Source organism: Natator depressus, chromosome 6 (assembly GCF_965152275.1).
Source record: "Natator depressus isolate rNatDep1 chromosome 6, rNatDep2.hap1, whole genome shotgun sequence".
Lineage (NCBI taxonomy): Eukaryota > Metazoa > Chordata > Testudines > Cheloniidae > Natator > Natator depressus.
Window position 1 is genome coordinate 60043883 of NC_134239.1, and position 14794 is coordinate 60058676.

The 14794-nt window shown below is 40.7% G+C and overlaps 1 protein-coding gene across 36 annotated transcripts in view; it reads left to right on the forward strand.

Moving 5' to 3' along the window:
* Window positions 1-14794, forward strand: part of MADD (MAP kinase activating death domain) — a 124092-nt gene that overhangs the window by 54864 nt on the left and 54434 nt on the right. For 18 of the 36 annotated variants that reach the window (XM_074955422.1, XM_074955432.1, XM_074955438.1 and 15 more), the window contains 4 exons: window positions 1758-1964; window positions 11801-11901; window positions 12260-12343; window positions 13428-13586. In XM_074955422.1, the coding sequence (XP_074811523.1) occupies window positions 1758-1964; window positions 11801-11901; window positions 12260-12343; window positions 13428-13586 (551 nt within the window). Of the gene's footprint in view, window positions 1-1757; window positions 1965-8616; window positions 8671-11800; window positions 11902-12259; window positions 12344-13427; window positions 13587-14794 lie in introns of all 36 variants that reach the window. The other 18 variants (XM_074955419.1, XM_074955420.1, XM_074955425.1 and 15 more) reach the window with 2 other exon arrangements.

Consider the following 14794-nt stretch of genomic DNA (forward strand, 5'->3'; position numbering starts at 1 on the left):
ACTTTTAAAGGGAAAACCCTTACTTGACAGTAATCTCACATGGTATTAAGTGTCCTCAGAGGGGACAGAGTCCATTTTAGGTGGTATCTCTTAGTTCTCAAGTTCTGTTGCTAAAGTCTGATGTGTTTGAAGATAAAATAAGAAAAAGACACACAAAAGAGGAAAGAGCAAAACACAGCTGCTGTCTCTGATGCTTACAGTTAAGTTGCTAGAAGACCACAGATCACATCAAATGATCCATTACCCAATTAGCTGCTCTGGGACCCTGACTTGCCTTGGAAAACATTTGGCTAATTGCTCTTTCCTCTGGCTGATCTGTTGGAAGCAAATCTCTCACCTCCGAGTGAGTTGCTCAGTACTGCTTTTAGTTCACCTCTCTGGCCACAGCAAAATGTTGGAAGATAAAATGTGTTCTGACTGGATTCTTATTCGACAGAAGGGAAATAGGGAGTATCAGAAACATCCAGCTAATTTGTTTGTTCCATAATTTCTAACGATATCCCATGGCTGGCTAGGTGTCAAAAGCCCTGACTTCCCCCTACACAACCTCCAGCTTTGCCCCAGACAACTTATATGATGCAGTTATATTTTGTCAATACAAAAATCTGAAGCATATTGAAATTGGAAAATATGAGGACAATGAAAAATAAACTGCATCAAATATCTAAAACCACAGGGGCTGCTGTTCTGATTGTTAATTTCAATATTTAATTCACTAAACAGCGTAAGTATTTTAATTTAAGTGAAGCTGTACACATTCTCCAGTTTGCTCTGATTCAATCACCATTTATTGGGATGATGCAGGAATTACTTGGTGAAATCCCATGCCGTTTTATGCAGGTTAGACTAAAAGATCATAATGGTCCCTTCTGTCCTTAAAATGTATGAATTTATGAACTCGCAGGTAGTCAGCTGCAGCTTTTCCAGCATTTCCTCCTGCTGATTGAGTGACATTGTCAGTACTTTGCCCAAGATTTGTATTTGCCAACTCCAGCAGAGTCCACAATGGCAAACTGATTTCCCTTAATGTTACTTATTTCTCTTACATCCGTTATTGTGAGAGTTCTTCACAGTAAGAGAAACTTGATGGTGCTCCAGAGATGGTATTCTGGGTTGATCAGGCTGCTATCTCACCACTCTGAACAGTTCTATGGGAAGAGACCTCACAGTTAATGTGTCAGAGGAAAAGAAAAAATTGTAAGCATCTAATGCAGATAGATCAGCCTGGGAGTAGATGTCCCATCATCAGTGCTGTAGTCTTCTGCCCTACTGTTTCAGTAGTGTCAGACCATCTGCAAACCATAGTGACCTATGAGGACGATGGCTGGATATGGGATGTCTAGGTGCCAGTCTGTTAGCACTTGTGAATGTTGTTACGCCATTGACAGAAGGGGCCTTCACAGGTTTTGAAATTCCTCTGGGTTCACCAACCTGATAGGAGCTGGGATGGTCCCTGACATCAAACTGAAGGAGCCAATGATTTGACCAGAAAAATACAAAACAATTCTGGCTGCTCATGGGCTTATCTCAGTCCCTGCTCTTCACAGTGCTGCTGATGGTGAAATCCATTTAAGTCTCTAAATCTGAGAAGTGACTGTTTTGCATTGATGCTGCCTTAGGCACTAGGCTTTAACAACACCATCTGCCCCATCCTTTCTCCCTATTCCCCTTCCTATTTCTGCCCTCCGCCCACTCTCTTCTTTCCCTGGTCTTATACTTTTTTTCTGCTTCTCTTCTTGTTCTCCTTTTTCTTAAAGAACCAGAAAAAAGAAAACGAAGTCCAACAGATGGAGCAGCCACTCCGGTTGGCAAGGACCCTGGTTTAGCCATGAGGGCGGAACTGAAGCCTACAGTGAAACTGCCAGTACCCCAGCTCATGCCAAGGGTACCAAGCCCTGCAGGAAAAGGGACAAGGGAGTTTGACACAAGGAGTCTAAAGGAAGAAAATTTTATTGCTTCCATTGGTGTGTATTGATATGCATGTGGAATGCAGGAGGAGGGGTTTTCCCCTAGCATTAGGTTCTGCTTGCATCCTCCCCATTTTAACACACTTGCCTTCATTGCTGCAGTAACGTGCTTCATTCACACCTGGATCACAAGGACCAATCATATCTGCTCTTCTTTCACTCGTGGAGGAATATTTCCCAGGGCAATTTGTTTTTTGAGAAGTTTTAATTTTAAACCCTTTCCAAATAGCATTGACACTTAATGATAAAATCCTGTGAGTGTTCCATGGCCGACACTCTGGAGAGTCATAAAATGACCTGAGAGAGATGGCCACATGATTCTGGGGTCTACAGGACCTTGGAAATAGCAATCACAATAGGGACTAAATAAAACAAAAAATACCTGTCATTCTTTACTATAACTGGGAGAAAGTTATCTTGGGTGTGTATGCCAATAGAAATAGGGTCCAGGGATCTGCTAATCGTGAACAGCAAAATCCTTAGATTTTTACATGTACATTTTAAGTTTCAGCTCTTCAATTTCAGTAATCTGGACTGATGGGCGTTTCTTCCACATCATAGCAGGCAGACTGCCTGACTACCTAAACAGCTCTTGCAAGGCTGGCTATTGGAAATTTCTCCAGTCACACTTTTCTTTAATGGGCGGGGGGGGAAATAAAAAGACAATAACTAAGAAACCTATCAGATATATTCCAATCTCTGTTTATACTAGCTGAAAAAGATCTTCACTTGGTCAACAAACAAGATTTAGGAAGGTTCCAGATTATTGTATCTTTGGGTAAGAAACCTGATCATCAAATGGGAAAATTCCTTTTTCTGCTCATCTCTAATAATGGGGACTGATAGACTGGGTTCTGAGCACCACTATGTATAGCTTGACAAAGGGAAGCCAGTTTTTGTAGGATCATTGTACAGAGGATTTATCACCCAAAGGCAGTGTCTGATGAGGCTACAACATCCAGTCTGCAGTGACTTGTACAAGGTGGAGAGAGTACCAGATATTCATATGACTAAACAGGTGCAGACTCACCGCCCCACCCATATAGTGGCCACAGTTTGGATTGAGTCCCACCTAAGGGATGCTGAATCCTTGACCTCTGACCCAGTATGCGTCCTTGATTCTAGAGTTGATCCAAGGAACAATAGCACAACTGAAGGCTTTCAGTTTACTTGGAAATCCCCCTGGGAAATAAAAGGTGATCTTATTTCTATGATTAAACTTTAGGGGCTTGAATGCCTCCAAGTTACATTGGATTCTTTTTTCCTCTGCAGAAAGAACAAAAGGAAGATAGTTTTTTTTCAATTCAGCTGGAAAGCTGGGAACTCAAAAAGGTGGAAGCTCTTTGCCTGGGATTCTTGTTGGCAATGAAGAAGCAGCATTGACAGAACAGCTGGCTGTCCTTTCCTGGTTGAAACTAATACTTTATCTTGCACACAGGAGTGTCATAAGGATCAGTCAATCCATGTCTGCAACATAACTTAACAGATGTAGTGCTACAGAAGTCCTAAATGTTGGTTTTTTTTATTTTAATATTTATTATTGAAACTGTTCCTGTCAAAAAAGCAGCCATGAGTGCTCTGCTAATTGTTTAAAGACCGGGAACAGGTTAGCTTCCAACTGTGCTCCTGATAGCCCCAATGTTTGCCACCTGTCTTTTCAGGGTACTTAATGCAAGAAGGAATGAAGCAACTGGACAAGAATCTGGATTTTTTTAAAAAGTCAGTCTGAAAAGCTGTCCACATGTCCCTTGTAGAATAGCCTCTAAGTGACAGGTTTTACCTTGTCAGCAAAGTCATGTTTTCTTAAAGTGCAGTTCTACTCTAAAAGGTGACTGTAAATATGGCATTGTAGGGTATCACATTTGTCTCAGACTTTCTCACTTGTGTTTAGTTTACAATAAAAGAGAGCCCTGTAGGCTCATCTGGAAGTTAGACGAGGTTCTTAAATGATCATGCATTGTTAGTAATACTAAAGGTTTTATTGGACAAATTCTGCCTTCAGTGACACTTGTGCAGCTCCATGGCCTTCCAGAGCTTTGAGCTAGCATAATGGATTGGAATGTCATAGGAGTTTAGGTGAAGAAAGCAGATTAATGTCAGGAGACATCAGTGAATGCTGACAGTGTTGAGTTCTAGGGTGAGTTATCAATCTCCCAGTTGGCACAATTTGCATCTTAACCAGCCTGCCTGGATGTTTAGTTTTTCATAATAGGTGAATTGATTTAAACATATGAAATGGCTTGTAGTTGGCTTTAGCAGAGCTGGCATCTTCAACCGAAGTTTCTTGGTCCTTCCATGTTTCCATATAAGAGACCAAGGATGCATTGTCAAGACCTGTGAAAAATGGATTGAACTGATTGAAGAAATAAACATCTTTATTTTCATCCAGGTTATATGCATCCTTCCCTCAGACATGTTATAGATCCTTTGTACTGAGTGAGATTCCAGAACTCATCAGCCAAATAAATTGGCATCTCTGACCAGTTCCTTGTTTGGATCTGCCAAAGGAATTCCACTAAAGATGATATGTGCTTTCTCCCTTCATTACTCAGTGGCTTTTTTTTACTTTGTTCAAGAGAGTAGGTCCTAGTTTTTCAGTTCCCATTGGGATATTAAGGATGTTAAAAACATGGGCCATCTTTTGGGACTATGGAATTCAGTTGGAATATGAAATAAGACTCAGAAGATGATGAACCAGTCTCTTGGGGGAGAGAGCTAGAAATTCATCCTCCTAGTAGAATAGAATTTCCTGATGTCGTATGAGCCTTGCTGCAGAAGATTTTCTTTTGAAGACTTGGTTTCTGACACCTTAGCTGCTGTCTTGCTCTTGTCCATTGGGCTAGTTTATTTTGCAACTAGTCTACCCTGAATTTAAATTCGTCTGCTCCAACAGCAATTGCTTTTAGGCATCCTGGTCCACCTCAGTGGGAGGTTGATAAACTTTCACTTGTAGGATCAGAGATTAGGTCACTTTTTAGGATCAGAGATTAGATGACCCTTTAGATCTTGTCTCAGGTTACCACACAGGCTTTCACCACACGGTTTTTCTCTAGTGAAGCTAACAAACTCAGATTAGATGAGAGATCTCCTGTTCTGGGCTTGATCTACCTGACTATGTTGGATGACTACACTGGATATCCTATTTTTGGTGATCACCTTGCATTACAAGTAAACATTTCAAAGCTGCCATGGTATTATGGTTCTTTGTTGATCTTTATGGAAGATATAAGAAGATACTCAAAGGGCCCTGGAGGTACATGACCAGAGTTTAGGTCACAGCCAAGCCTTTGACTGTGTATTTAAATTCCTTATGAAGGGATGCATAGACTGTCTTCTCTGTCAAGTCAGCTCTTTTTGGGGGGAAGAGGCTATTGTTTTAAATTTAGTGAATTGTTAAAATAACAACGTACATGGAAGTTTTGCTGATAGTTACAGCATCAAGATATATAAAAGCTGCTGAAGGCAAATGTTATAAATAAGCCTCTCAGTAAAGCAAATCTTGTTGTGTAAGGGAATTCTGAATAACGGAAATCTGCTTGCGTCAGTCTTAAAAAAAAAAAATTAGGAGAAAAAAGGGGGATAAAATAGTTCATCAGAATGAATGGAATGTCATGTACAGCACCATTTCCTGCCCGCTGCCCATATGCATGCATTGTTAACTGGTGATGGAACCTGACATCTAGTAATAATGGCAACTAATTAGATACAGTTCTTATGGTATATTACAGGTAAGACAAGCAGGGGATGACAGAACTTTTCCAAAGTTCAAGGGGAACTCTTTCCAATGTGAACCACTCTCGTGTCCTGGACCTTTCTCAGAATAGTTGTCTGCATTTAAATCTTCAAAATGTCTTGTATTCAAATTGATATACTTTCCATCCCTGGTAATGGCAAAGCCTATTATCATAGTTCTTTCTGTTTGTGTTTGCCATTCTTCTGTCTAACTAGGAGAGTGGTAGCGTTTTCAACACAAAGTGGGTCTTTTCTTTTTGTTTGCATTAATACTTTAGACAGGAAATTCTCTATAAAGTTTGTGGGGTCTGGGCCTCTCTTGCCTAATGGAACACCAGTCATTTACATGTTATGACATTTTGCATTACTTACTACCAGTTTCAGGCATCTTCCCATACTGTGTGCCTTCACTGGAATTTTGATATGGGGAGCATTTTTAAAGCCAGTAGCTGGCACATTTCTCCCTTTGCTTTTCCTATCAGGCTGTTTCTCTCGCTGAAACACTTTCTAGCTTTCTTTCAAAGGAAATGTGTGTAGTTTGAATTCCATTGGTTCTAGCCAGTCTTTGACAGACCACCTCACTGAGTCACTTTGGAGGATTCCTGGCCTGCAGAGACCTGCTTCTGAAGACTTCACCATAAAGAAGTTTTTGATGCATTTTATCTTTGTTTTTACCTATTTTATTTTCCATCTTTGTGTGTTGCTGGTAAACATGACAGGGCAAACCCAGAGCAAATATGTTTTCTTTATTTTCTGAAAATAGGGCTTCCTCTGGATATTTTCTTTAGCTTGGCTCCAGGCTCTACCCCAATAGAAGGCTTTTTGATATCAAGTGTCATTACTGAACCTACTCAGAAGGACAGTAACCCAAGGTGAAAAATGTCTAGTGTTTTCTGAAGTCTTGGACTAGGATTATTTAATATTTAGAGACCCACTGGACTCCTTGCAATTTTTTGAAAAGGGGAAAGACTTTGTACCACCCATGCAATTTAAGCTGTCTGTACCAGATCCTTCCTGCCTACCTTCTCCTTCTGTTCAGGTTCTTATGCCATGCCCACGCCTCTGATGTTCAATTGCCAAGCTCAGATTTATCAGAGGAGCACCCCCTTTCTCTGCTAAATAATACTTCACAGTATAATCTGAGGCTGTTTTTAGATGCCATGAAGCCCTTTGCTCTCAAAAATCCCCTTTTGGATCACGCTAAATCTTGGCATGTACCATAAGCATTGTAAGAACTGGTGAATTGATAGGTAACTCAGGAAAGGTACCCTAGTAGCAAAGCGTTGCTATTCAACCCTGTGATGGTTGGGTTTAAAAACTGTGAAGCAACATTTTTAAAAAAAAGCATATAGTAAATACACTTCAGAGAAGGCCAGTTGGTGTGCTCAGCCATGGGAAACTGCAGCCAAGCCTACAGTATACTGTTTAACCTGGAAAAAGTGTCCTGTTAGTTTGTCAGCTTGTCAGTGTGGAGGGAACACCCATCAGTCACAACTGTCACAGCTAATAAGCAGAAATAAAACCCATTTGGGGAACAGCCATGTTCCCAACACTCTCACACGGCTGTCTGCCTCAATCACTGTAGCTTATCCCCCACAGCAATTTGAAATCTGGGGCCTATGAAATGTTGGGGAGGGAGATAGCCCTCCACTGGAGATGTAACTTTATTCCTTTGATGTTCTTGTATATCCTCATAGACTTCCTCACCAACTTGTTTTTTTCTTGATTTAGAGCGTGATTCCCTTACTTACCTCCATCTGCAAGGTCTGGATGGGTTTCCTGCCACACTTCTATCAGTGCTTTTGATTGAACAGCAGGTTTCACTGCAGAAAAGTAACCCTTCTCTCTCCTTTCCTGCTCTTACAAGAACTGAGTGTCCTGCCTGTGTAGCATTCCCAGCCTCCACCATCCTAGGGGGAGAGAGGGTAAAGCTCAGCATTCAAATTGGGGGCTCCAGTATACCAACTTGTGATGCTGCCACTGGGCCAGCACCTGGAATTATTTGACGTCTCCAAACAGGAGAGTGAATGCATCTCAGCTGCAGAATCTTGGTTATGGTGCAGGGTGGTGCTTATATTTTCTGTCTTATCCCAGTGTTAGGTTTGAAAAGGAGAGTGTATGCACAGACTCCAAAAAAAAAAAAAAGAAAGAAAAAAAAACTTTGCCCTCTTCATTGTGTATTGTCCCTGGAATCCTCTCCATCACAGCTGGAAAGAGAACTGTGACCTGCCTCAAATCTTCGGGGATAGCATTTGCCATGACTGGAATCCTGATTTCTGTTTTTTCTCCTTTTTCTTCCATTTTTCCATTATTTTATTATTTTTTATATATATCCTGGCCAGAAAAGCACCTAGGACTGGCCAGTAGGTGGAGCTCAGCACATATGAGGATACTGTCAATTAAATAGTCACCTATTTATTTAAAAATCTTTCTCTGTGGTGTTAGTAATAAGCAAGATTACTGACATTGGAAAGTTTTTAAAATGCAGTTTCCTTTTACCCAGGAATGCTGTTTCTTTTGCACATTTCTTTGACAGTGACATGGCATGAATATTAAGTTTTGTGAGAAGCTAAATGTTGGGGATAAAATACCCAACTGTCCATCTTTAAATCAGCCCTTCCTAAGAAAGGAGATGAACTCTGCTGGGCAGATTTGGTTTTTAAAACCGTTTTTGTTTTTGCTCAGCTGATTCACTGTATCAGATCATCCCTAATTTTTGAAATCCAATAAATAGGCAATGATGTAGCTCTGTACTCCTCACAGTGTGTAGAATGGTGTTAATTCTTCACTCACTAGTTATCATTAATTTCTGGTTGTTTGGAGGTACAAGGGTGGGTGGGGATTCTGGTTTTTCATTTTCTCCTGTCTGACCAGCCTTTGACTCTTTCTCTTTTTCTCCTGCTTGCATCTTTGGTAGAATTGTGGAACAAGCACCAGGAAGTGAAAAAGCAAAAAGCTTTGGAAAAACAGAGTAAGGAAATGATGAAACGTAGAAACTGATTCCCCCCAGCCTCCCCATAACTGCCAACTCCCCAGGCCTGGAGTGAGTGTGCACCCATAGCACATGCTGTTTTGCACACACAACCAAAGTGTTCAGGTGAAATCCTGCACCCTAGGGCAGCCCGAGTAGGTCAGTGTGCCCTAGAGAAATCTAGTGCCCTGTGCAAAGAGAAAGGAGGAAGTGTGCTTTCTGTTCAGTACAAGGCCCCCTAAACCACCTTACCACTTGATGTAAAAAGTGATTGGAATGAATTTTGCCATGAAAATCCAGCTTCTCTTTTTAGAAGGCAGGCAATTTTGTCTGACAGTACCTTCACATTAACAGCAGTTTGTGTCTGAATGTTGTGGTGTGAAGGGCTCTCTGTTCCTGCAGTTCTCCAGCCAGGGCAGATTTATGTTCTCTGGTATCAACTCCCGGTAGATTATTTGTGATTGCTATTGAACTGCAGCATGAAATTACTTTGGGGAAGAGGAAATATGGATCTGTGATATGTGAAGAATTGTAATTAGTGACAGGTTTCAGAGTAGCAGCCGTGTTAGTCTGTATTCACAAAAAGAAAAGGAGTACTTGTGGCACCTTAGAGACTAACAAATTTATTTGAGCATAAGCTTTCATGAGCTACAGCTAAAAACAAAATGAGGATGAGTCTTTCCAGTGAAATTTTTTGGGTATCATGCTAAAGGAAGAAGCGTGAATTAGGTAGCTGAGGCCTGCTTTTAGAGTCTTCACAGAGCTTGATTTTTATAGTTATCAGCTATAATAGTTTTAGAAATAGATGTGTGCTACTATTGCACACATACTATAAAACTTTCTCTCTGATATACTGTGTGTGTGTGTGTGTGTACGTACATACGTACGTACGGGTACACACACACACACACACACGCGCGTGCGTCTATGACTGATTTATGTTCACAATATTGTAGGTGCTTTCCAAACATAAGCTCTGCAAGGCAGTAACTATATTCTCTTATAATGGAAGAGGGAAAGGGGGGAAAAAAAAAAAAGACAAATGAAAAACAACAAACCAGTCTGGTCGAGGAAAGAACAAACAGCCAAGGAGGCTGGGTTGGGATTGGTCACATTCTGATAAATTTTAATGGCACAACGTTTTATATGTAACAAGCATGTGTGTCTATATAAATATATAAAATCAAAATACAATATATGTAGTGGTGATAGTGTGATAAATTACATTTATCATGCTTTTTAATATTTCAAATCCTAAGAACAGCTTCCATCAGTTGTAATTACTTTCCAAATCAATTTGCCATGAGTGTTTCCTAATTTTTCGCTTTTAAAAAACAAAAACAAAAAAACACTTGCCCAAGGCGCATGACTAAAAATAGATATTCTTGCACTAGTGATATGTTAAAAGATCCCATATCTCTTTACCACTCAGGGCTAGAAATAGTACCTTTGTACCACTGGAAATAGTAGATTTCTCATTTTCCAGTGTGATATGCAACAGTTGTGACTTTCTAGGGCTAGAAACAAGTTATGTATAGAAGGGGTATTTTAGGTAACTGAGGTATATATAATGTACTTTTTTGTAGTTTTTCCTCTCCATTTGAGTCCTGGACACTTATTTATAGTAACTAAGGCATCTGGCTTTTTATGCAGAGGGTTACAAAATATAGTACCAAAATATTTTTTTGTATACTTCATAACTTTTTCTGAAATATACTTTTGGCAAAATATAGAGAGAATCCTTGATGGGGTGGCAGGCTAGAACATGCAAATATGTACAGCCTTTGGGGTGGTCTGCACAGCTAACTTTCGGCTTTGCTACTCATGAGTAATGTGTCATCCCAAACTCATGCCCATAAATCTTGATATACACCATGTATATTATCTCTCTCACACATGCTTCTCTCACTCTCTAATGTTAGCACTGTTTGGTGATAGATATCTAACATAAAAATGCTCTTCTCAGTTCCTAGTTCAGTATCTTTGCTGTGTAAGGTATTGCTGAATTGTTTGTAGAGTTACTGGATATTGTATCTGTATGCATCATGAGTATATAAGAAAAATCCTCCAGCTGCTTGTCATGTGTCCCCATTACTGAACAGTTGGCAGATATGGATATGGCAGAAGTGTTGCGTTCAGTCTCTTCTCCCTTCTGAGCTTAGTGGTTACCTATGTACAATCTGTAGCGTATTCTTCTCCTGCCTCCTTACTTCCATTGCACAGTGCTTCCCAAATCCTTCCTCGGGTGTGCGCTCTCTCTCTCTCTCTCTCTCTCTCTCTTTCCTTCTGTCATCCCATCAGAGGAGGGGAGAGAACATGGCTTCAGTATTGCATGGGGGACCTTAACATAAGCTCTTTATCTCATTTCTGTTTTTTTTTTCTTTTTGGATGAAGTAGGCTAATGAATGCATGCCTTCAGACCTGCTGAAATTCTCTCACAACTGACCTATGTGATTGCAAACTCTGGAGCGCCATTCATCATATATTCATATATGTCTTGAAGTAACATGGAATATTGTAATTTTTTCCAAAAGCATCTTACTTGAAGCCCTTATTTGTGTGGCACTAATTATTACCGTCTGCTCTTTGACTGCACGGTCATACCATGTATCACTTGGTTTAGGAAAACCTGCTGGGTAGCAGCTGCTGGCAACCTAACAAATTCAGCCCCAAAAGACAATCAGTTAGTTGTACAAAAAATGACACTGGCAGTATTAATAAATAATTAGATGTCAGCTATTTTACCAAGAACAAAGGAAGTGGCTTTCCAGAGTTGAGTAGTGACTGCTCCGCATGCCTTGTTGTAATTGGAATCTGACACCTGTTTGTTCTCTCTTTCTGTCTCTTTTGAATGGATATCATACGTCTTGCTGAGAGGTACTGTTTACAGACAATCAGTAATTAAGACTGTTGGACTGCTTCCTCGGGGCATTGTGAGACATAAAGTAGCACTGGAAGGATGGCAGATGTGACCTGCTGGGCTTTGTTGTTGTTTACAGTACCAAGGAACTAGAGAACAAGAAGCTCTGGCTTGTCTTCCTGGTACTGTTCCTGTTCCCAGTCTACCATCTGCCTTATACTACAATGACTTTCCCTGTTACAATAATGAATGTCTTTTCCCTCTCTCCAGGGTCGGAAGGTGTGAAACACTTCTTTGATCTGAGAGAGACAGATGAGAAAAAATCCCAAATCAGTGCAGACAGCGGCCTGAGTCTGACCTCAGGCTCTCAGGTCAGTGTCTTTATGCTTCTGTTGCTTACTTGTGGACATCTTTCTAGAGTTTGAGAGAACCTTTCAAGTGCTCTCATTTGGTGAAACTCTTCTCCTGTTCAGTGCTGGAAAGATTTGTCTCTGCCCCAATCACATAGCCTTCGTTTGAGAAGGTATTGCTGTATCTGACAGGCTGGGGGCAGTGTGTCCTTTCGACTGGCTCCGCGCAGCAAACCTCTGAGGCCTGCAGTTTAAGCTTCTCTAGGAGAGAGGCCCCAAAAGTAGTGGTAAATGTTGTCTGTCACTCTTGATAGAAATGATAATATATAACATGGATTTTTTTTCTTCCTATCCCCTTTGTTTGTTTGTCTGGTTGCAGAAGAGTGATTTGGACTCTGTTGCCAGTGCAGGGCCGGCTGTTATGATCCGAAGCACAAGTCAGGATTCTGAAGTTAGCACAGTGGTAAGACATGGCCAAAGTGGAATCTTGGTGTACTTGAGTTTTTGCAATGATGGAAGAGTGTATATAGAGCGTGCGTGCATGTATTTGTGTATGTGGGTTGCATGTACTCTGTTTTGTCTACCTTCTGTGTGTTGTCTGCTCTGATAGTGTGTCCATAGTGTGTTCTAGCTGTCCAGCCTCTGAGCGTGCGGTGTGCATGTTTGCCTTACATACGTACATATGCTCCTTCTGTGGGCAGGTATCCCCTGTGTATGCGGTGCTCTTTGCTGTTGGGTGTTGTATACATTTCTGTATTCCCCTTGTGGGTAATGCTGTTGTGAAAATGTTAGATTGCAGTCACTCTGAAAACAAGACCTCAGGCTAATAAACCTTTGTGGGGGTTTTTTGTTCACAGAAGACTCAAACCTGTAATGTTGGAGTTGCTTGAGTGTATAAAGAATGTTATAAACTTTCTAAAGTTATATCCTAGAGCAGGGGCACACTTGCAGCCATCTGTATACATACACATTTGCTTGTAATGGCCTGTAGGATCCAAATTTGGGTAGATTTATCTCTTCTCTTTTAATTTAAAAAAAAAAAAAAGCAGTAAGGGAATTTATTAGGTGAAAGGGATGAGCCTTCTCTTGGCCACAATTCTTGTCTGATATTCTCCACTGTGGGGACCCTGCCAGACGAACTTTCTAGCTTTCTTTTCTGAATTGCTTTGAAGTGAAATTAAGAATTTGAATATCTAACTCTCTATGGCCCTGTTCCTGACCTATAAGGTAGTGAGGTCTGTTGGGACAGGAAAAACAACCTAGCAGTCTGTGTGTCTAACTTGAATGGGCTCTGAGATTGTGTTAACTCAAAGGATTTTTAAATGTCTTATTAAATAATATGTTAATACTGTCTCTTTCTGTAGGGTAGGGTTTGGTGGGAGAGTCCTATGGCACAGGATAGAAATGCAGTGTGCTGTTGTTGGGAAGAGTGGGCCTTGGAGTCTTACTCAGCTTTAGGGTGACGTTCTTGACATCTCTTCTCTCCACAATATCTTGTGCTCATGAAGGAAAGAAGCCATTCTAAATTGCTCTGTTTTCCTCCATAGGTTAGTAACAGCTCTGGAGAGACATTAGGAGCAGACAGTGACTTGAGCAGCAACGCTGGTGATGGCTTCAGTGGGGAGAATGGTGGGAACCTGACAGGATCACGGAACACTGTATCAGACAGTGAAATTGAGACAAACTCTGCTACTAGCTCCATCTTTGTAAGGGCACATTTGATTTTCTAATGAAATTTTGTATAGGACTTGAATAGGTGTAAAGTGGGTGAGGGATCATAGTATTATGGATCCTGGATCCAATTGCAGGGGCTAATCAGCACTGACAGAATTCTGTAGTGTATTGATACCACAGATAGAAGTTTCTTGTGAATCTCTGAACACTTCCTCTCAAGGGCCTGCATACTGTACACTATGTGTATGGCAGGGTTACTCCTCACTCTGATACTATGGGCACTAACAGTATTTAATTCCCCATTCCCAAGGTATGCTTCTGCAGTCTCCCCTCCCTATTTATATTACCCTTGATGGTAGAATGGCTTTATGCAGCAAAGAAAAAAAGATCCCTTATTGCGTTGAAACAGCTGCTTGGTGTGGGTGAATGGTGGCCCTCCCTGGGTTTAACAGCTGTTCTGTAGTTTTTTAAAACATTGTTCTAATAATATCTGAATGTCCATAGGGTTTTTCTTTAAATAACAGTTCCTAGTTGGCAGATCTGAATAGGCACCGAAATGCAAACTATTAGCCAGAACATGTTTATCTCCAAAACATATGCACTATGGGCATAACCGTATCCAACAATGTAAATAGATTTGTCTTGGTGCATATATTTATGTGACTTGGCTAAATTGACTATAACGCTCCTCTGCTGTTCAATTAACTTCCCCAAATTAAACTTATAGCAACTTTGAAAGACTCTTCCTTTGTTATGTGTTCATATAGGATCTGGCCCCCCCCCACCCCCCTCATCATTAGACTGTAAAACCTTGTACAAAATGATTTATTCTGTTTATATGTAGTGATTGGAATTGTTCATATTACATTGGAGTTGGGGGGTGCAGGCGGGGGATACTTAATTACTCCCCAAGCAGTGTGGGAGGATTCATTATTTAATATTTGTAAAGAGCTAAGTAAATGTCAAGTATTATATGAATGGCTTGGTCAAACATAGCTAGGAGTCTAAATGCTGTGTGGGAAAAGACTTAGAGGATGGTACAAAAAATTTCACTGGGGTAATGAGATGAGATAAAATTCAGTTAATGGTTACTTTTGTAAAGGATTACCATCAACTTGACATCTACCCAACTGAAACAATTAGTTAAAACAACTTTCAAGTTCTTCTTCAAGTAGTTTCCCTGTAGGTGCTCCACTTCAGGTGCGTGTGCACCCCATGTGCCTTTAATGGAAGATTTTTC